Source organism: Gopherus evgoodei, chromosome 13 (assembly GCF_007399415.2).
Source record: "Gopherus evgoodei ecotype Sinaloan lineage chromosome 13, rGopEvg1_v1.p, whole genome shotgun sequence".
NCBI classification, from domain to species: domain Eukaryota; kingdom Metazoa; phylum Chordata; order Testudines; family Testudinidae; genus Gopherus; species Gopherus evgoodei.
The window spans coordinates 28,157,571-28,172,964 of record NC_044334.1 but is presented as its reverse complement, the minus strand read 5'-3'; the positions used below and the strand labels follow the sequence as shown (position 1 = coordinate 28,172,964).

Below are 15,394 nucleotides of genomic sequence, written 5' to 3'. Positions count from 1 at the left end.
ACTTGGATGTTGTTGGTGCATCAGTGCAGACATTTTTGCTCTACTACGGCAAATATTTAGCTGTGAAACTCCCCTGCTCAGTGCTTCACAATGGAGTCATAGATTTTAAGGGCAGAAGGGACAACCAGGTCATCCAGCCTGATCTCCTGTATATCACAGACCACCAATGCCAGACAGACAGACAGACAGCCCCGCGCCAAACCCAACAGCCAGAGTTAGACCAAAATTTTGCATGCCAGTGCCCGTCTTGTTATATTCTTTGGTTCTTTCCTCGATGTGTCTCCTGGCTATCTTCACTCTCATTCCATAATTTTCTGTCCAAACGTGAACACAGATTGCTCTGGAAACACTTCCTGACTATTAGCAGGCAGATTCCTTAATCCCAGGGCTGGATTCAGTAATTGGTACAGGCCAAAAGAGAAATACCCCTTGTGACTCCTGTGAGCGCTCAGGATTGCTTCATCACCAGTCCTACACCAAAGAGTTTGGAAGATTTGGCTTGGAGGGGGCTGGGTTAATATTTCTAGCTATTCTGAGCGTCTTGAAATATACATGAGATGTTGGGGGAAGCTGTGGGACAGGTGGGAAGGGAAGCTGGAGCATTAGCACAGTCTGTTTCATGCAAGGAAATCCTTTGTTGGTGCCAATTAAAGGTTGCATAATGGTGCAATGTACGCCTCATTTATTGCTTTCAAATTAAATATTGGACCCTACCTCCCAGGCCTGAGAGTTAAATGAGAAGATCTGACCCCCCTTTTCATTTTCCAAGCTTTTCAGTTAACCAGCATGCTTTGCCTCTTGCGGCTGCCGACGGCTTAGGAAAAAGAAATCTTTATTTTATATTTTTTTGTATACTTGTACACAAGTAAAATAAAATGCATATCTATATATACTGCAATCTTAGTGAAGGAAAAGGCAGCGTTCTTTAACAAATGCTGCCCATAAACATGGCATGATGGAAATGAACACGGTAAAACTGCAATATTCATAAACATAGGAGTAAAGTAGCATTGAATGCATCACCTCCGCAAATGGGAACTTGCAACGCTGTTCAGTATGAGTTCAAGTTACAAACGAATTTTAAACATTCTTTCAGGAGCATTTTCTTACATACTCTTTTGTGTGTGTGTGTGTGTGTGTGTGTGTGTGTGTGTGTGTGAATTCTATTTCTTTACCATCTGCTGTAGCAACAGCTGCTATGTGAGTAAGTGCAGTTCCAAAGACCAAAAGGTATAACTCACAGGTTTCAGGACAAATAAATTATATACATCTTGGTTTTGTCTTTTTTTTTTGTTTTTTATAAAGGCATCCAGTTAACTTTTGTGTAACAAAGCTTTCTCGAGGTGTATAGCAGTTTGCTTCACTCTTGCAACATTTATGGAGGTCAGCAAAATTCTGGTGTTAACGTGTCATTGGCCAAGGGAAAGAGTTGCTTTTAGCATAACAACAGTAAGCTCCACACCAAGAGGGGAAGCAAAAGACTTAAGCTTGGCTGTAATGTGGAGCTGTTTCCTTGCTGGGTGAGGCGGCACTGGGCCTTCGACTTGTTTTTTTTCGAGCACCCCTGCCTCTTTTTGGTTGGGACTGTGGAGGGTTGAATGGGAGCTAGGAATTCTGGTTTCAACTTGGTCAAGGGAGGGTCTACAATGCTGGGGAAGGTCCCAAAAGGGGAGTCGTTTATCTGCTTGTTGCTCCCATTTTTGGAAGGGTCTGTTTCGATGTACTTGGTTTTGGACATGTTCTCCTTGTCTTTGAAAGGGTTGTTGGGGGATGGCCGGCTGCTGTGTGAAGATGGACCTGCCTTGCCCTTGGCTTCATAAATAAAGGATTTATCCGTTTCCGGTTGACAGCACTTCTGGGCACCATCCCTGGAATTTAGAGGGGAGTCGGTGGTTGGCAGTTTGCCAGATCTGGTCTTAGTACTAAAAACACTTGTTCTTATCTGATTGAAAGAGTCGATACATCCTTCCAAGTCGCTGCTCTGCAGTCTTTTGAGGTCTCTCCCTGCCAAGTTACTGGGAAGATGGCACTCCAGCTCTGACGACGATCCTTTAAACTGTTTAAACCAATTCCAGAGGGACTGAGCCTGACAATCACAGATCCACTGGTTGCCATTTAAACGAAGGTATTGGAGGGAGACCAAGGGAGCCATCGTTTCTCCAGTGAGCACTGTCAAGTTGTTATTGAACAGATACAAGGTCATCACTTTCCCCAGGTCATGAAAAGACCTGCGGTGAACCAGGCTGACTCTGTTCTGGTGCAACAGGAGCCGATCCAGGTTGATCAGCCCACGGAAGACATTCTCTGACAAGCTCTTAATTTTATTACCATGCAAAAACAGGTAGGTGAGATTTGCAAGATCTAGGAAAGTGTCATCCAGCAGGTTCTGCAGGTTATTATCCTGAAGGTAGAGATGCTGCAAGGAGAACAACCCTCGGAAAAGCCCCGTGGAGAGCTCCAGCAGCCCACAGCGATCCAGATGTAAGGCGTGAAGGTGAATGAGTCCCTGGAAAGTGGTGGGATTGATGGACTTCAAGTTCACATTGTCACTGAGGTCTAACTCCTCCAATTTGTCAAGCCCATAAAATGCCCCGGACTCGATGAGGCTGATGTTGTTGGAATGGATCCAAAGGATAGTCATGTTGCGGCAGGAAGTGAAGCTGGTGGACCTCACCAGGGTTATCTTGTTGCTGTGCAGGAAGATGCGCTGGGTCTGTATGGGGATCTCAGTTGGGATTACGGTCAGTCCCTGCTGCTGACAGCTTATTGTGATCTTGGGTTCACTGTAGCATACACACGCCCCGGGGCAAGATTCCACTTCTGACGGGATGTTCAAGCAAAGCACCAAAATCAGCAGTTTGCTTCCTAAAGGACAACAAATATAGAAAGTAAATTAGAGTCAGTTGCAGGAGAGCATTTTTCTCTGCAACTCATGTAGTAGGCTGAAATTCACCTTTGCAAGTGCATTGCATTAACCACACGGTATCCACAAACAGCATGTGCCAGGGGAGCCAAACAATTACAATAAAGAATTCGAACTCTTCTGCCACTCAATACAATAGTTAAAATCAATGTACGCTTGGAGAGAGAATCTGAATGCTGCATCAGTCTGTCACACTTGGGAGGCCTCAGAGCTAGGCCACAAGTGGAAATTAGTGTTCTTATCATTTATGCGTACTGTGGTATTGCATTGTGTGTTGTAACGACCAGGAGGTGGATGGAGGCTCTGGATAAATGTCCTAACACACAGACAGTCCCTACCCCAAAGTAGTAAATAGCCTTAGCCCCCCGAAGGCATTTCTTTCAATTGTAGAATCACTGCATCGTTTAGCACTATTCAACACTAGGACCAGGTCTACGCTACAGCCCTGTATCTGTATAAATACATCGCTCAAGGGTATGACAAATCCACTTCCCTGAGTGATGTAGTTATACTAACCTAACTTCCGGGAAGGCAGTGCTACATTGGTGGGATAGCAGTATGTTGGCTGCACCGCTGTACATGAAGACAAGCCCTCTGCTCAGGAATCAGGGGTAGCCATGTTAGTCTTTATCCACAAAAACAACAAGGAGTTCGGTGGCACCTTAAAGACTAACAGATTTATTTGGGCACATACTGACACATGAAGAGAAGGGAGTTACCTCACAAGAGGAGAACCAGTGTTGACAGGGCCAATTCGGTCGGGTGGATGTGGTCCACTCCTAGTAATAGATGAGGAGGTGTCAATTCCAAGAGAGGCAAAGCAGCTTCTGTAATGAGCCAGCCAGCCCAGTCGCTATTCAAGCCCAAATGATGTCTCCTGATATAATGCCTATATCTGTAACTTTCACTCCATGCACCTGAAGAAGTGGGTTTTTTACCCACGAAAGCTGATGCCCAAATAAATCTGTTCCTCTACTCAGGAGTGAACCAGGGCGGGGACGGCAGAGGGTGCAGTAACCAGGCATGGGTTGCACTGCACCAGGCGGTGCTGGTGCTCTCCTCTTAGTCTGGCGTACCACAACCCATGCTGAGCCCTCTGCCATCCCAGCCACCCACAAGCAGGTACGTGAATGTACAGAAATGTGAACTAGCATCTCTTCCTGTGCCTTTCCATCAGCTCTCTCTCTGCACTAACCCCTTTGTCCGACAGGAAATGATTACATCCAACCCTCAGAAGAACTGACAAGCCAAGCATGTTTATAGAGAGACACTAGGGCATTGGGCTTCATTTCTGCCTCTTCTAATGCTGATCACTTTGCCAGTCAAGTGCTATGTGACCTCATACCTTGGCCTTCCCTTTTCTCCTAGGAAATCCGTGCAGCTGGGCATGGCTTATGCTTGCCAGAGGGTGACACTGTGCTAGGGGGAGGTTGTGCCCAGCTGGATTTAAGGACCCCTGAGAGTTTGCATCACAGGAGAATCTTTCATTTGTGCTTTGTGCACAATGAGTGTGAAATGGCAACACATTTGCACGCTGAATCTCAGCCCCGCTCCTTCCCAGAACCCAGCCCCACAAGACAAGGTGCTGAGGCCCAGACCCTCAGATGGGAGTTCCATGCCTAAATACCTTTGAGGATCTGGGCTTGTGTTGCTTTCAACTCTCACTGAAGCCGGTGAGAGCTGAGAGCAGTCGTCCCTCACAGGGCCCAGCCCCAAATACGCATTAGCAAAAAACTCACAGTGCAAGGTAAGTGACTTCTGAGGTGCATGAATGGCTAGATTAATCTTTTGTGGGCCCCGGCCCCCAGACTGTGGCCCCTCCCCTGCCCCCCCCCGACCAAGGCCCATCCCCCAATTGGCCTCTCCTTCCTCCCCTTCCCCTGGTCGAGACCCTGCCCTGCCGCTTGCAGAGACGGAGGGAGGGAGTGGAGAGGAGAGAGTAGAGGATGGGCAGGGCCTCGGGGGAAGGGGCTGAGTGGGGGCAGAGCCTCAGGACAGAACGCAAGTGGAGTGGGGGGGCAGTGCCACAGCCTGTGCACCTGGGCCACTTCTGAGTGTGGGGCTGGCACCAGAGCGCCATTGGCACCCAGTACTGGGTGCATGCCTGGCTGTGAAACGAGACACGCTACAGGCGACAGGTCCAGTGTGTTTTCCTCTCCTCATTACCCAGAAACCCACAGGGAGACATCAACGTGCGCCACAGCTCGCAGCAAGAGATGCATCTTACCCTGGGCCCATCGCACCAGCGAGAGCTACAGCCTAAGACTAGCCTGAGGAACCAGAGAAGGCATTTTTAACAGGGTTCTACTAGCAATTAGCAGCCATGTAATTAGGTTGTTCCCTCTAGCTAATCTGCTGAACCAGGATCTGAAAGCAGCAGCGGCAGCACACGCCTGTTTGTGAAATGCCCCATGCCATTTGGAACACATGATCATCAAACACATGTATCTCCTTTCCAGCTCATCACAGCATCTGGCGCGAAGGAGAAACGCTCCTATCATGAGCCAGGAAAGTCCTCCCCAAGGGACAAGGAGCACCTTTCTGTATTTGTTTCTATGGCAGATTTGGTCTTTGTTAAGAAACCGGAAATGTTGGTCATACATTTTAATGCCTCTTTACACCTAAATTAAAAGTAGGAGCTTGAGAGTTGAGATCAGAAAGTCAGGCTAGGGTGACCAGACAGCAAATGTGAAAAATCAGGGCAGGGGGTGGGGGGTAATAGGAGCCAATACAAGAAAAAGACCCAAAAAACGGGACTGTCCCTATAAAATCGGGACATATGGTCACCCTAAGTTAGGCAGACCAAGACACTGACAAGGAATCAGACAAATTAGCGAGACACAGGGAGAGTCCTGTCAGTTCCAGCCAACATAGGTGCAATGGAATCAAAACACTGTTCGCGAATGGCTAAATGTATTTCACAGGCAAGCCTGAAAGCTGATACTGGATCTAATGCAATCTCCTCATCTCTGAGTCTAAGTAGCAACTTCAAACTCAGATGATAAGAGTATAAATCATACGGAAATTCCAACAAACTGTTTACTGAAGCAACGACAAAGGTATCATAGCGGCTGAGGGGGAAGAGGCTCCTTCACGTGATAAAAGGCTGGAAAACTAGACGCATGCTTCACTCCTGTCATAAAAATTCACTCTGCAGAGATAATAAATCGGTTGCTGATCCAATAGTCCCATATAGACATGAGATTCCTGTACATCATATTTCACGCGGGAGAAGAAACCTTCCCAGCACGTTGGGATAATACAAGTCTGATATTATTATGTGCTGTGCCCCCTGGAAGGCGGCGTGTTGGGCTCAGTATTATGACACATTCTGGCTGGCTTGTCATGTTTTGACACATCACAACCCGTTGTATGGAGTAAAGTAATACAAGGCAACTGAAGTCTCCTGCCGGGGAGGTGTCACACCAGGAGGAGCCTCTTGGGAAATTAAAACAGTCCTGGTATCTCTCTGGCCAGCACGATTCTTCTCCCGCTAAGAAAGAAAAACAGCAGAAAAGGAAATATGTCTTTCTGGAGGTTTCTTCACAGCATGATTCATAGCATCGGGGGCTCAGGGATGGCGCTAGAGGGGTGGAATTCAGTCTGCACCACAGCAGCATCCGCTCCATTGTAACACAGCATCCGAGCAACACAGATTGCCTGGCAAACCAGGGCTGCTTCCAGCTCTTCCTCCCCTGTACTTACAACAGTACAGGGCCTAAAACTGACCAGGGAGCAAATTGAACTCGTCCCTGGATGCACCACACGCACCCTGCCTATATGTGAGGGGGGCACATCATAACCAATGCAGAAGACAGAAATCGGTGTGATGGCAAACCCATCTCCAGCCCCAGACAGGAGCCAGTAATACTTGTGTATATACCGCTCCGCCCATGCACAAAGGGCCAGGATGGCATGTCACTGTACCCCCCATCGCCCTCCTCAGAGCTATATCACCTGCTTTCAGTCCTGTCCATTTGGGTGTTTTGTACCGTTGTGCATCACAGGTCCCTGGTGGTGGCAGGGCCCGCGCAACCCATTAGGCGACCTAGGTGGTTGCCTAGGGCACTAACATTTGGGGAGTGGCGACCGCGGTGGTCGGATCTTCAGCTGCCCCAGTCGTCGGTGGTATTTTGGGGGCAGGACCTTCCGCAGCCTCTGTCAGGGGCAGCATTTCAGGGGCGGGACCTTCCACAGCCTAGGGCTCAAAAAAGCTGGCGGCGCTCCTGGGTGGTGGACACAGCTGCTGGCTGTGTGCCCAGGCCTAGCCTCAGTCTCTTGGCCTGCAGAACCAGAGGCGTGGCAGGGTTTCTTCCCAGACCGCAGGAGCAGAGGAAGGTGACAGGCCTTGCTCCTGCTGCTAGGAGCCCGTCCTGGGCTCTGATTCCTGCCGCTGGAGAAGCCGTGGAGGGGAAGTAATTCCAGGCAGCACAAGCCTCTCTGCTGCTCTGGCTTTAAATTAGTGAGCTCAGTGCTAGCGAGTGGCTCACTTCACCATAGACAGCTCCTGTCAATGGTCTCCTCGGCCTTTTCTCGCTTTCCCTTTGTTGCGCTGGGCCCTGCGCTCACAGGGCTCGCAGCGTCGGTCACCAGGAGCCTGGACGCCTTCCCCAGCCAGCACAGCAGGACCCAGGACAGGTTTCTGGGTCCATGCCAGTGCTGTAGCCCCCAGCGATCGAAGAGTTCGGCATAGGGCTGCCAGTTTCATTTGGCTATATTCCTGGAGGCTTCGTCCCATGACATCATCTTTAATTAAAGATTCAGCTTTAATTCCTGGAGACTCCAGGACAGTCCTGGAGGGCTGGCAACCTTAGTTCAGTGGGGCAGGGGCACTCGCTCTCCTCCCAGCCCCCCACCCAAGGGCACAGCAGCTATTTCACTGCACTTGCCAGCCCAGGTCCCAGAGACAATCCGCCCCAGCCAGACCTGGAGCTCCTCTAAGATGTGCTTTTTTCTCTGCATGCCCCATGACCACCTACTGCCCTGGCATTTGCTCTGGACAAAACAGCCCCCTCCCAGTGTCCCAGCCTTTGGGTGGGGCTTTGTCTGGGAGCTGGAACACGGAGCTGGGCTCTATTTAAAAGACATGTGTATATACATGTTTGTGAATGTGTGTGTGTAGTAGGTGTGTGGGGATTTGTGTGTGATTGTGCGTGGATGAGTTGTGTTGGCGAGGGGACGTGTGTAGGAAGCAGGTGGGTGTTTGTGTCTGAATCTACCAGCTTTTGTGATCTGATCATGGGCCTCGCAATATTTGATTTCTTCCTTCAACCCCAACTCTTGGACTGAGCTGAGATACTTTTTTTTAGTGGAAAAACAATGTTTTTTTTAAAAAAAGTTTCTAACCCTTTTGGCTGGGAAGAAAATTTGGGAAACATGGCCCCTACATGCTCAGAAGGCAAATTGACAGAACTGGGATTATTTCTTCTTAAATGTTATGATTTTTGGAACCTGACTCATTATTTTTGAATGCTGGGGCCTGATGATGCAGCTGTGTTCAAGAGGGTAGGCTAGTGTGTTTCCAGGTGTGTGTAATATGGGGTGTGTGTTTCTGAGTGTACGTGTGCATGATCGTGTGTAAGAGGTATGTGTGTGTCTCTGTGTGTAGGATAGAGAGTATGTGTGTGCATTTGTCAGTGTGCATGTGTGTGTACTAGATGGGGGTGTTTGTGAGTGTGTGTTGGCAAATGTGCTATGTTTATTAGTAGTATTTGTACTGAGGTAGCTCTAGGGGCCCAGTCATGACCCAGGCCCCCACTGTGCTAGGTGCTGTACAATCAGAACAGAAAGATGGTTCCTGCCCCAGAGAGCTTACAGTCTAAGACAGGGGTGGCAAACTATGACCCACAGGCCACATCCTGCCCATGGGACTGTCCTGCCTGGCCCCTGAGCTCCTGGCCTGGGAGACTCACCCCCAGCCCCTTCCCCGCTCTTCCCTCTCACCCGCAGCCTCAGCTCGCCCTGCCGCCAGCACAATGCCCTGGGCGGCAGGGCTGTGAGCTCCTGGGGCAGCGCAGCTGCAGAGCCTGGCCCTGACTCAGTGCTCTGAGCTGCGTGGTGGCGGCAGTGGCAGCGTGCCCGGCTCCAGCCACCGGTACTCCAGCCAGCACAGTAAGGAGGGAGATAGCAAGGGCGGTTGGATAGAGGGCAAGGGAGTTCAGGGAGGTGTTCAAGGGGCAGGGGTGTGGATGTTGGTCAAAAGGAAAACAGGGGGTTGAATTGGGGCAGGGATCTCAGGGGAAATTCAGGAAGGAGGGTGGGTTAGATGGGGTGGCAGGGGGCATTCAGGGGCAGGGGTTCCGGTGACAGTCAGGGGACAGGGAGCAGGGGTGTGTGAATGGGGCAGGGGTCCGGGGGGGGGGCATCAGGGAACGGGGGGGTTGGATGGGGCAGGAGTCCGGGGGGGTGATAGGACGTGGGGGCCGGGCCACGACCCCCTCCCCTAACCAGCCCTCCATACAATTTACAAAACCCGATGCGGCCCTCAGGCCAAAAAGTTTGCCCGCCCCGGTCTAAGACAGGCGGTGGATACTGACAGACAGGGGAACACAAGGAATCAGTGGGTCAGGATAGCTCAGCATGATGGGCAGTGGTCTCTGCACAGAAGAGGCCAAGTCTTAGCAAGTCTGTTGTAAGCATCACAGCAAAAGCAAGTGTTAAGGAGGGATGGGAAGGAAGACAAGGAGGTAGCTTTGGGGATCTTTGCAGGGAGCTCCTCCCAACTGTGAGCAGCCACCGGGGAAAAAGCATGAAGATGCTTGTCTGAAAATGCAGCAAGTGGGTGATGGAGGCCAACATCACTGACTGTTCGGAGGTGGGAGTCAACATCTGGACAGCGGATGATAGATGACAAGGAGGTGGGGAAAGGGCAATCAAAGTGGAGATCGGCAGCATATATTCGATGGGACAGAGAAGAGGGAGCTGACGCAGCCAAAGCAATGAACTAGGAGACCGCAGCAGAGTTCTGAATGGACATGAGTCAGGCAAGAAGGCATTGGTCGAGAACAGAGAGAAGGACGGTGCAATAATGGAGGCATGTGATGAAGAGCGTTTGGATGGGAATTTTAGCGGTGGGGATGGATAGGATCTTACAGCTGTTCTGCAGCAAGAACAGGCAAGATTTAGACATATCCTGGATGGGAGGTGCTAGAGAGAGGTCGGTGTCGAAGACAACACCCAGGTTACCAGCCTGAGTAACAGGCAGGGTGGTGGCACTTCCGAAGAGGGTAAGAAAGGAGGGAGTGGGGATGATTTAGTTGGGGATTGGTCCTGCTTTGAGCAGGAGATGGGACTGGATACCTCCTGAGGCCTTTTCCAACCCTAATCTTCTGTGAGTGTATGATTTGGGGGTATTTTAAGAGCTGTTTCAGACAGAGTGTGTGTGTGTGTGTGTGTGTGTGAATGTGTGTTTGTCCATGTGCCTGCTTGCATGTTTCTGTTTGTATATATATATGGGCCTCCTCCATCTCCCTTTCCTTCTTTCACTCCCTGTCCCTCCCTCCATCTTCCTCTTCTCCTTTTTCTCTCATCCTCCCCCTTCCTCCCCTCTGTGCTTTCTAGTTTCCCCACCTTGGGAGCTGACAGTTAAGGGGGACCCAGCCTGGGGGAACAACAGCCTTGTCTTTGTGGCCTGGGCAGCTCTTTGCATTTTGTTTGTCACCATTCACACCCTGCTGCCTCTGATTACCCCAAGCAAAAAGCAGAGAAGAAAGAATTGGCACTTCAAAGCTCAGCCTGTGGAGCACAGCACAGATACAGCAGAGATGTCACACATACCAGCCAGGACAGTGGCCTGCAACCTCTCAACCCTGTGACCACGGTTAATTGAGTCCAAATAAAGGGGCCCAATCCTGGGAGGGGCTAAGCATCTGCAACTGTTGGGGGGCCCCAATGGGAGTGGCTGGTGCTCAGGACCCCTTCAGATTGAGCACCTTGGGCGATGTTAGTCGCCAAGGGAACCAGTGCTGGGGATTTTACTTCTGTGAGTTAAAAAAGACCTGGTGTCATCTCCTGCCCATTGGGTTGCCAACTTTGCAATATTTGAGAACCAAACACTCTAGCAGGAATGCCAGAACCTTCCCCGAAGCCCCACCTCTTCCCCTAAGGACCCGCCCCTGCCCTGCATCTTCACGAGGCCACACCCCCATTTGCTCTTCTTCTCCCCTCCCCCCATTTGGTCACTGCTTTCCCCCACTCCCCCGCCTGACACAGGTAGAAGGCAGCCCCAGCTGAGCAGGTGCTGGCACAGGTGCTGACTCGGTGCCTCCCCATCTCTCCCACCCACAGTAACTGGTCCGGTCAGTAGATCTAACTGGATACTGTCAGGTCCCCTTTTTGACTGGACTCTCTGGTTGAAAACATTTTGAACATAATTGCTTGTTTTCCCAGAGTTCTGCATTGCAAGCCCAGCTGTGGGTTCCACTTCACTGCAGGGCCCCATAGCCGCCCAGTCTAATGGCCCTGAATTGTGTCCCACAGATTGGGAGAAAGGAGACAGCAGACTCCTCCACACACTCAGCATGCTCCCACAGGATCAACCACTGCGCTTCAGCACAGAGCCCCAGCCAAAGCCCCCACTCCCAGACCAGGCCCACCACCTCTAGCGCTGTTTCAAACCCCACTCATCCCTGCGGCAGTAAAGACCCTCAGGGTGAGACTGATCCCAAATCCCCATGAGGGACCCTTCTCTTCTCCCTTCCAGATCATGATTAAAACTTTACTGGTTCCGGTCAAAAGCAAAAGATAAAAAGAAAACTCAGCATCTGGCATCTTCAGTCTTTCCAAGAGCTTGGCTTGGAGTTTTGCATTTGTTCCTCTTGAGCTTTCTTTAAAGCCAGAAACCTCCTCCAGTCAAATAGCAGCACTTCCCCTTTGCCATACAAGTGTTATGACTCATGGAACTGGGAAGCAATTAAAGTGGGTCCATTAGCTGCCTTTCTGCTAGTCCCACGTGCGATCGCGTTGTCAAACACAGCAATTAGAAAGAAAAGGCTCCTGGGGCCTCTAATAGACGCTTTGCAAACTTTCTAAGAGGCCAAAGCAAAATGCAGTTCTCTGCAATTTGCAGAGCCAGAACCTTTCCCTCCCGTTTTCCTCTTGTCTCCATTGATTAGGAGATATTATAATGCAGCTTTACTACAGTGGAGGGTCAATATTCATTTGAATTCACTCCGGGTTGGACATAAAGGGCTATTTTACAATACAAAATGTTTTGCTGATGCAAACAGCACTTTACTTTTGTTTATAGCATATGGCGTGAGGAGAGTGACTTAATTCCCAGCTGTAAATTGCTATTGTTTGAAATTCACCCCATGGCTTTTAAGCCCATTTTGCAAAGTAACTTCCGTTTCTCCCCTATTTTTGACTGAGGTGGAAGGATTTTGGGGGGAGCAGGGGTTAACCTGGATAGAAGCATTCAGGGGGGAATCCACCTTATTACCATGCCCCCTAATGGGAACGATGCCTCCCTCGCTGGTGAGAGAACAATCTAATTTGTGTCCAGAGTACCTATAACCCCATATTAGCTAGACCCTTCAGTGCTACATGCTGAGCCGATCCTTTGAACCCCGTCTCCATCAACCTTCAGGGCTGCATGTGAAAGCTGGTATGTGACAGACCCAAACCAGTGGGATACAGGAGTCTGGTTGAGGGCAAATATACTGGTCACTGGATGAGTAGTTTTCTGTTCCCTGAGTGACCAGAGCAGGGGCAGCACTAGCATAATCAGGAACCTGCTAGAACCAATTAAGGCAGACAGGCTGATTAGAACACCTGCAGCCAATCAAGGCAGGCTAATCAGGGCATCTGGGTTTAAAAAGGAGCTCACTCCAGTCAGGCAAGGGAGAGCCGGAGGAGAGGAAGTGTGTGTAAGGTGCTGGGAGCGAGAGGCACAAGGAACTGAGAGTGAGAGGATGTGCTGCTGGAGGTCTAAGGAGTACAAGTGTTATCAGACACCAGGAGGAAGGTCCTGTGGTGAGGATAAAGAAGGTGTTTGGAGGAGGCCATGGGAAAGTAGCCCAGGGAGTTATAGCTGTCATGCAGCTGTTACAGGAGGCACTACAGACAGCTGTGATACACAGGGCCCTGGGCTGGAACCCGGAGTAGAGGGTGGACCTGGGTTTCCCCCCAAACCTCACAACTCCTGATCAGACACAGGAGAAGTTGACCCAGACTGTGGGGAAGATCGTTGAGGTGAGCAAATCTGCCAAGAAGCGCGGGACCCACCAAGGTAGAGGAGGAACTTTGACCCAGGTACAATTTAGCTTAACACAAAGAAGGTGAAGGGAGTGATCCGATTGCAGCCTATAAGTATCTGCATGGGGAACAAACATTTAATAATTGGCTTTAACATAATCCAGTGGCTGGAAGCTGAAGTTAGAGAAAGTCAGACTGAAAATAAGATGTACATTTTTAACAGAGAGTGTAATTAACCACTGGAGCAATTTAATTTGCCAAGGGGTGTGGTGGATTCCCCAACACTGACAATTTTTCAATCAAGATGGGATGTGTTTCTAAAAGCTCTGCTCTAGGAATTATTTTGGCGCAAGTCTCTGGCCTGTATGATACAGGAGGTCAGATTAGATGACCACAGTGGTCCCTGCTGACCTTAGACTCTATGAATGGGACCTTGGTGGTACATTAATAAAGATGACATACTTGAAAACTATGTTAAAAGAATGTTATTTGGTTTGCAAAGTCAAGCACTCAAACTAAGTCAGTCATCAGCGCAACCTTAATTCTGTCTCCTTGTACATCTACCCTGTGCACTGAATGAGGTGTGGTCCTGTGGAAAAAAATAATAATACATGAGCATGTCATAAAGATTGCTCCACGATGTATATGCACAAGATGAATAGGCAACTGTAAAGCTGGCATTCCCTCCCAACTCAACTTTGCAACCTCAGTAACATTCTTTTAAGTTTTTTATTTGGTAAGTAAAATCTTAGGGGGGTATTTTTAAGGGAAAAAGGTAAACACGAGCTCTATGGTGTGCAACCAGGAAGGATAAAAATCAATGATTTAAAAAAAAACAAAATCTGATTTTTTATTTAAATATAGATTGTTTAAAATTTAAATTAAATCTGTTTTTTTCTTTTAAAATAAACCTATTCAATTAAAATTAAAATTATGACAACTTAAACTTACCATAAATTGCTAATTTAATTTAAATTAAAGAATAATATTCAAGTGACATACATTTGCTGCCAAAGTTTTAAGGAAAGTCAAAGGACTGAACTGGTGGAAGTTGCTGGCTAAGAGGATGTTGAAGGGTTAAACCAGCATTCAACAGCAGTAGCTTCTTCTGCAGATGTAGAGAGAATATTTTCTCCATTTCAGTTCATTCAATCAGTTCAGTTCAATGACTAGTTCATTCAAAGTTAAGAAAGTGATTGAGAGTTGAAAAAGCAGGAAAGCTTGTTTCTCTTCCAGACTATAAATAAAATCTAAGTGTGACAGCATGAGACTCACTAGTTGTAAAATTTCAATGGACATGGTGACCAGAAACAACCAGTTCTATTCACTAGCTACAGATCATATTTCCTGTGTTTTATAAATTAGTTGAGTTTAAATGCACAACATGTTTTGATAAACTTTCTTTTTTTAATGTATCCAGCACATTTAAGGCAGATTTAAAATTGTTTTTTATGAGTTAAATAAAATGCTGTGTTGTGCATTTTTAATTGAATTCCAAATTCCATCCAAATGCAGCTGGATACAAATCAAGAGTAAAGCATTAATCATCACCTTGTAAATAAGAAATGCAACATTCCATACTTTCTAACAAAATAAAAATGTAAAAATGAAGAGTCTGAATAAATGCATGTTAAGCAATGTAATTGCTCAAATAAACAGGTGCAGATATAGTACATCCTCCTGGTTAGCAAAAAGAAGTATCAAATTATACCAGCAATACGAATCAACCTTTCCTTAAGATAATTAAATGTCAAAATACAAAATAAGGTTTAAACTGATTCTTTAAAGCAAAATTTCTTACTTCCCCCCCATCATGAAACATTAGTAGGGTTTGAACCCCAAACCTTCAACATAGACTACTACAATTTGAGCTAAGCAATTAGCTAATAGTAGTAAACAGCTGCTATCTCAGAGAGGAATCGCAGCTTGCTGGGGCCATGTGTTAGTTCCTCTAGGAGTTATCCAGGCTGGCTCTATTTCCCCCTAACCACTCCAGCGACCCTCAGGTGTTCCTAGTACTTTGGCAGTAGCATTAGCCCAGACTTGGAATGCTTGTGTTTAGTTATTATGTGGGCAGGCTGTAAGCATTTCCCCAAAGAAATGGCAATTTTTTAACAGTTGATATTTCAGTAACAAAAAAAGGCACTTCTCTAGCCTGAGGGCTTTTCCCATGACAAATTTCAAAAGCCTTCTGCAAACTATAGAAATATGAAATCTTCTCTAAGAAAAGGTTGCAGGAATCTTACTTTTCATAATAGAATCAGGCAATTTAATGTC

General features: G+C 48.0%; 1 protein-coding gene across 1 annotated transcript in view; it reads right to left on the bottom strand.

Moving 5' to 3' along the window:
• Positions 1-898: 898 nt before the first annotated feature.
• RTN4R (reticulon 4 receptor) overlaps positions 899-15,394 on the bottom strand; it is a 131,402-nt gene continuing 116,906 nt past the window's right edge. Inside the window, exon 2 of the mRNA XM_030582941.1 lies at positions 899-2,865. Within this exon, the coding sequence (XP_030438801.1) occupies positions 1,436-2,865 (1,430 nt within the window). The 3' untranslated portion in view covers positions 899-1,435. The remainder of the gene's footprint in view (positions 2,866-15,394) is intronic.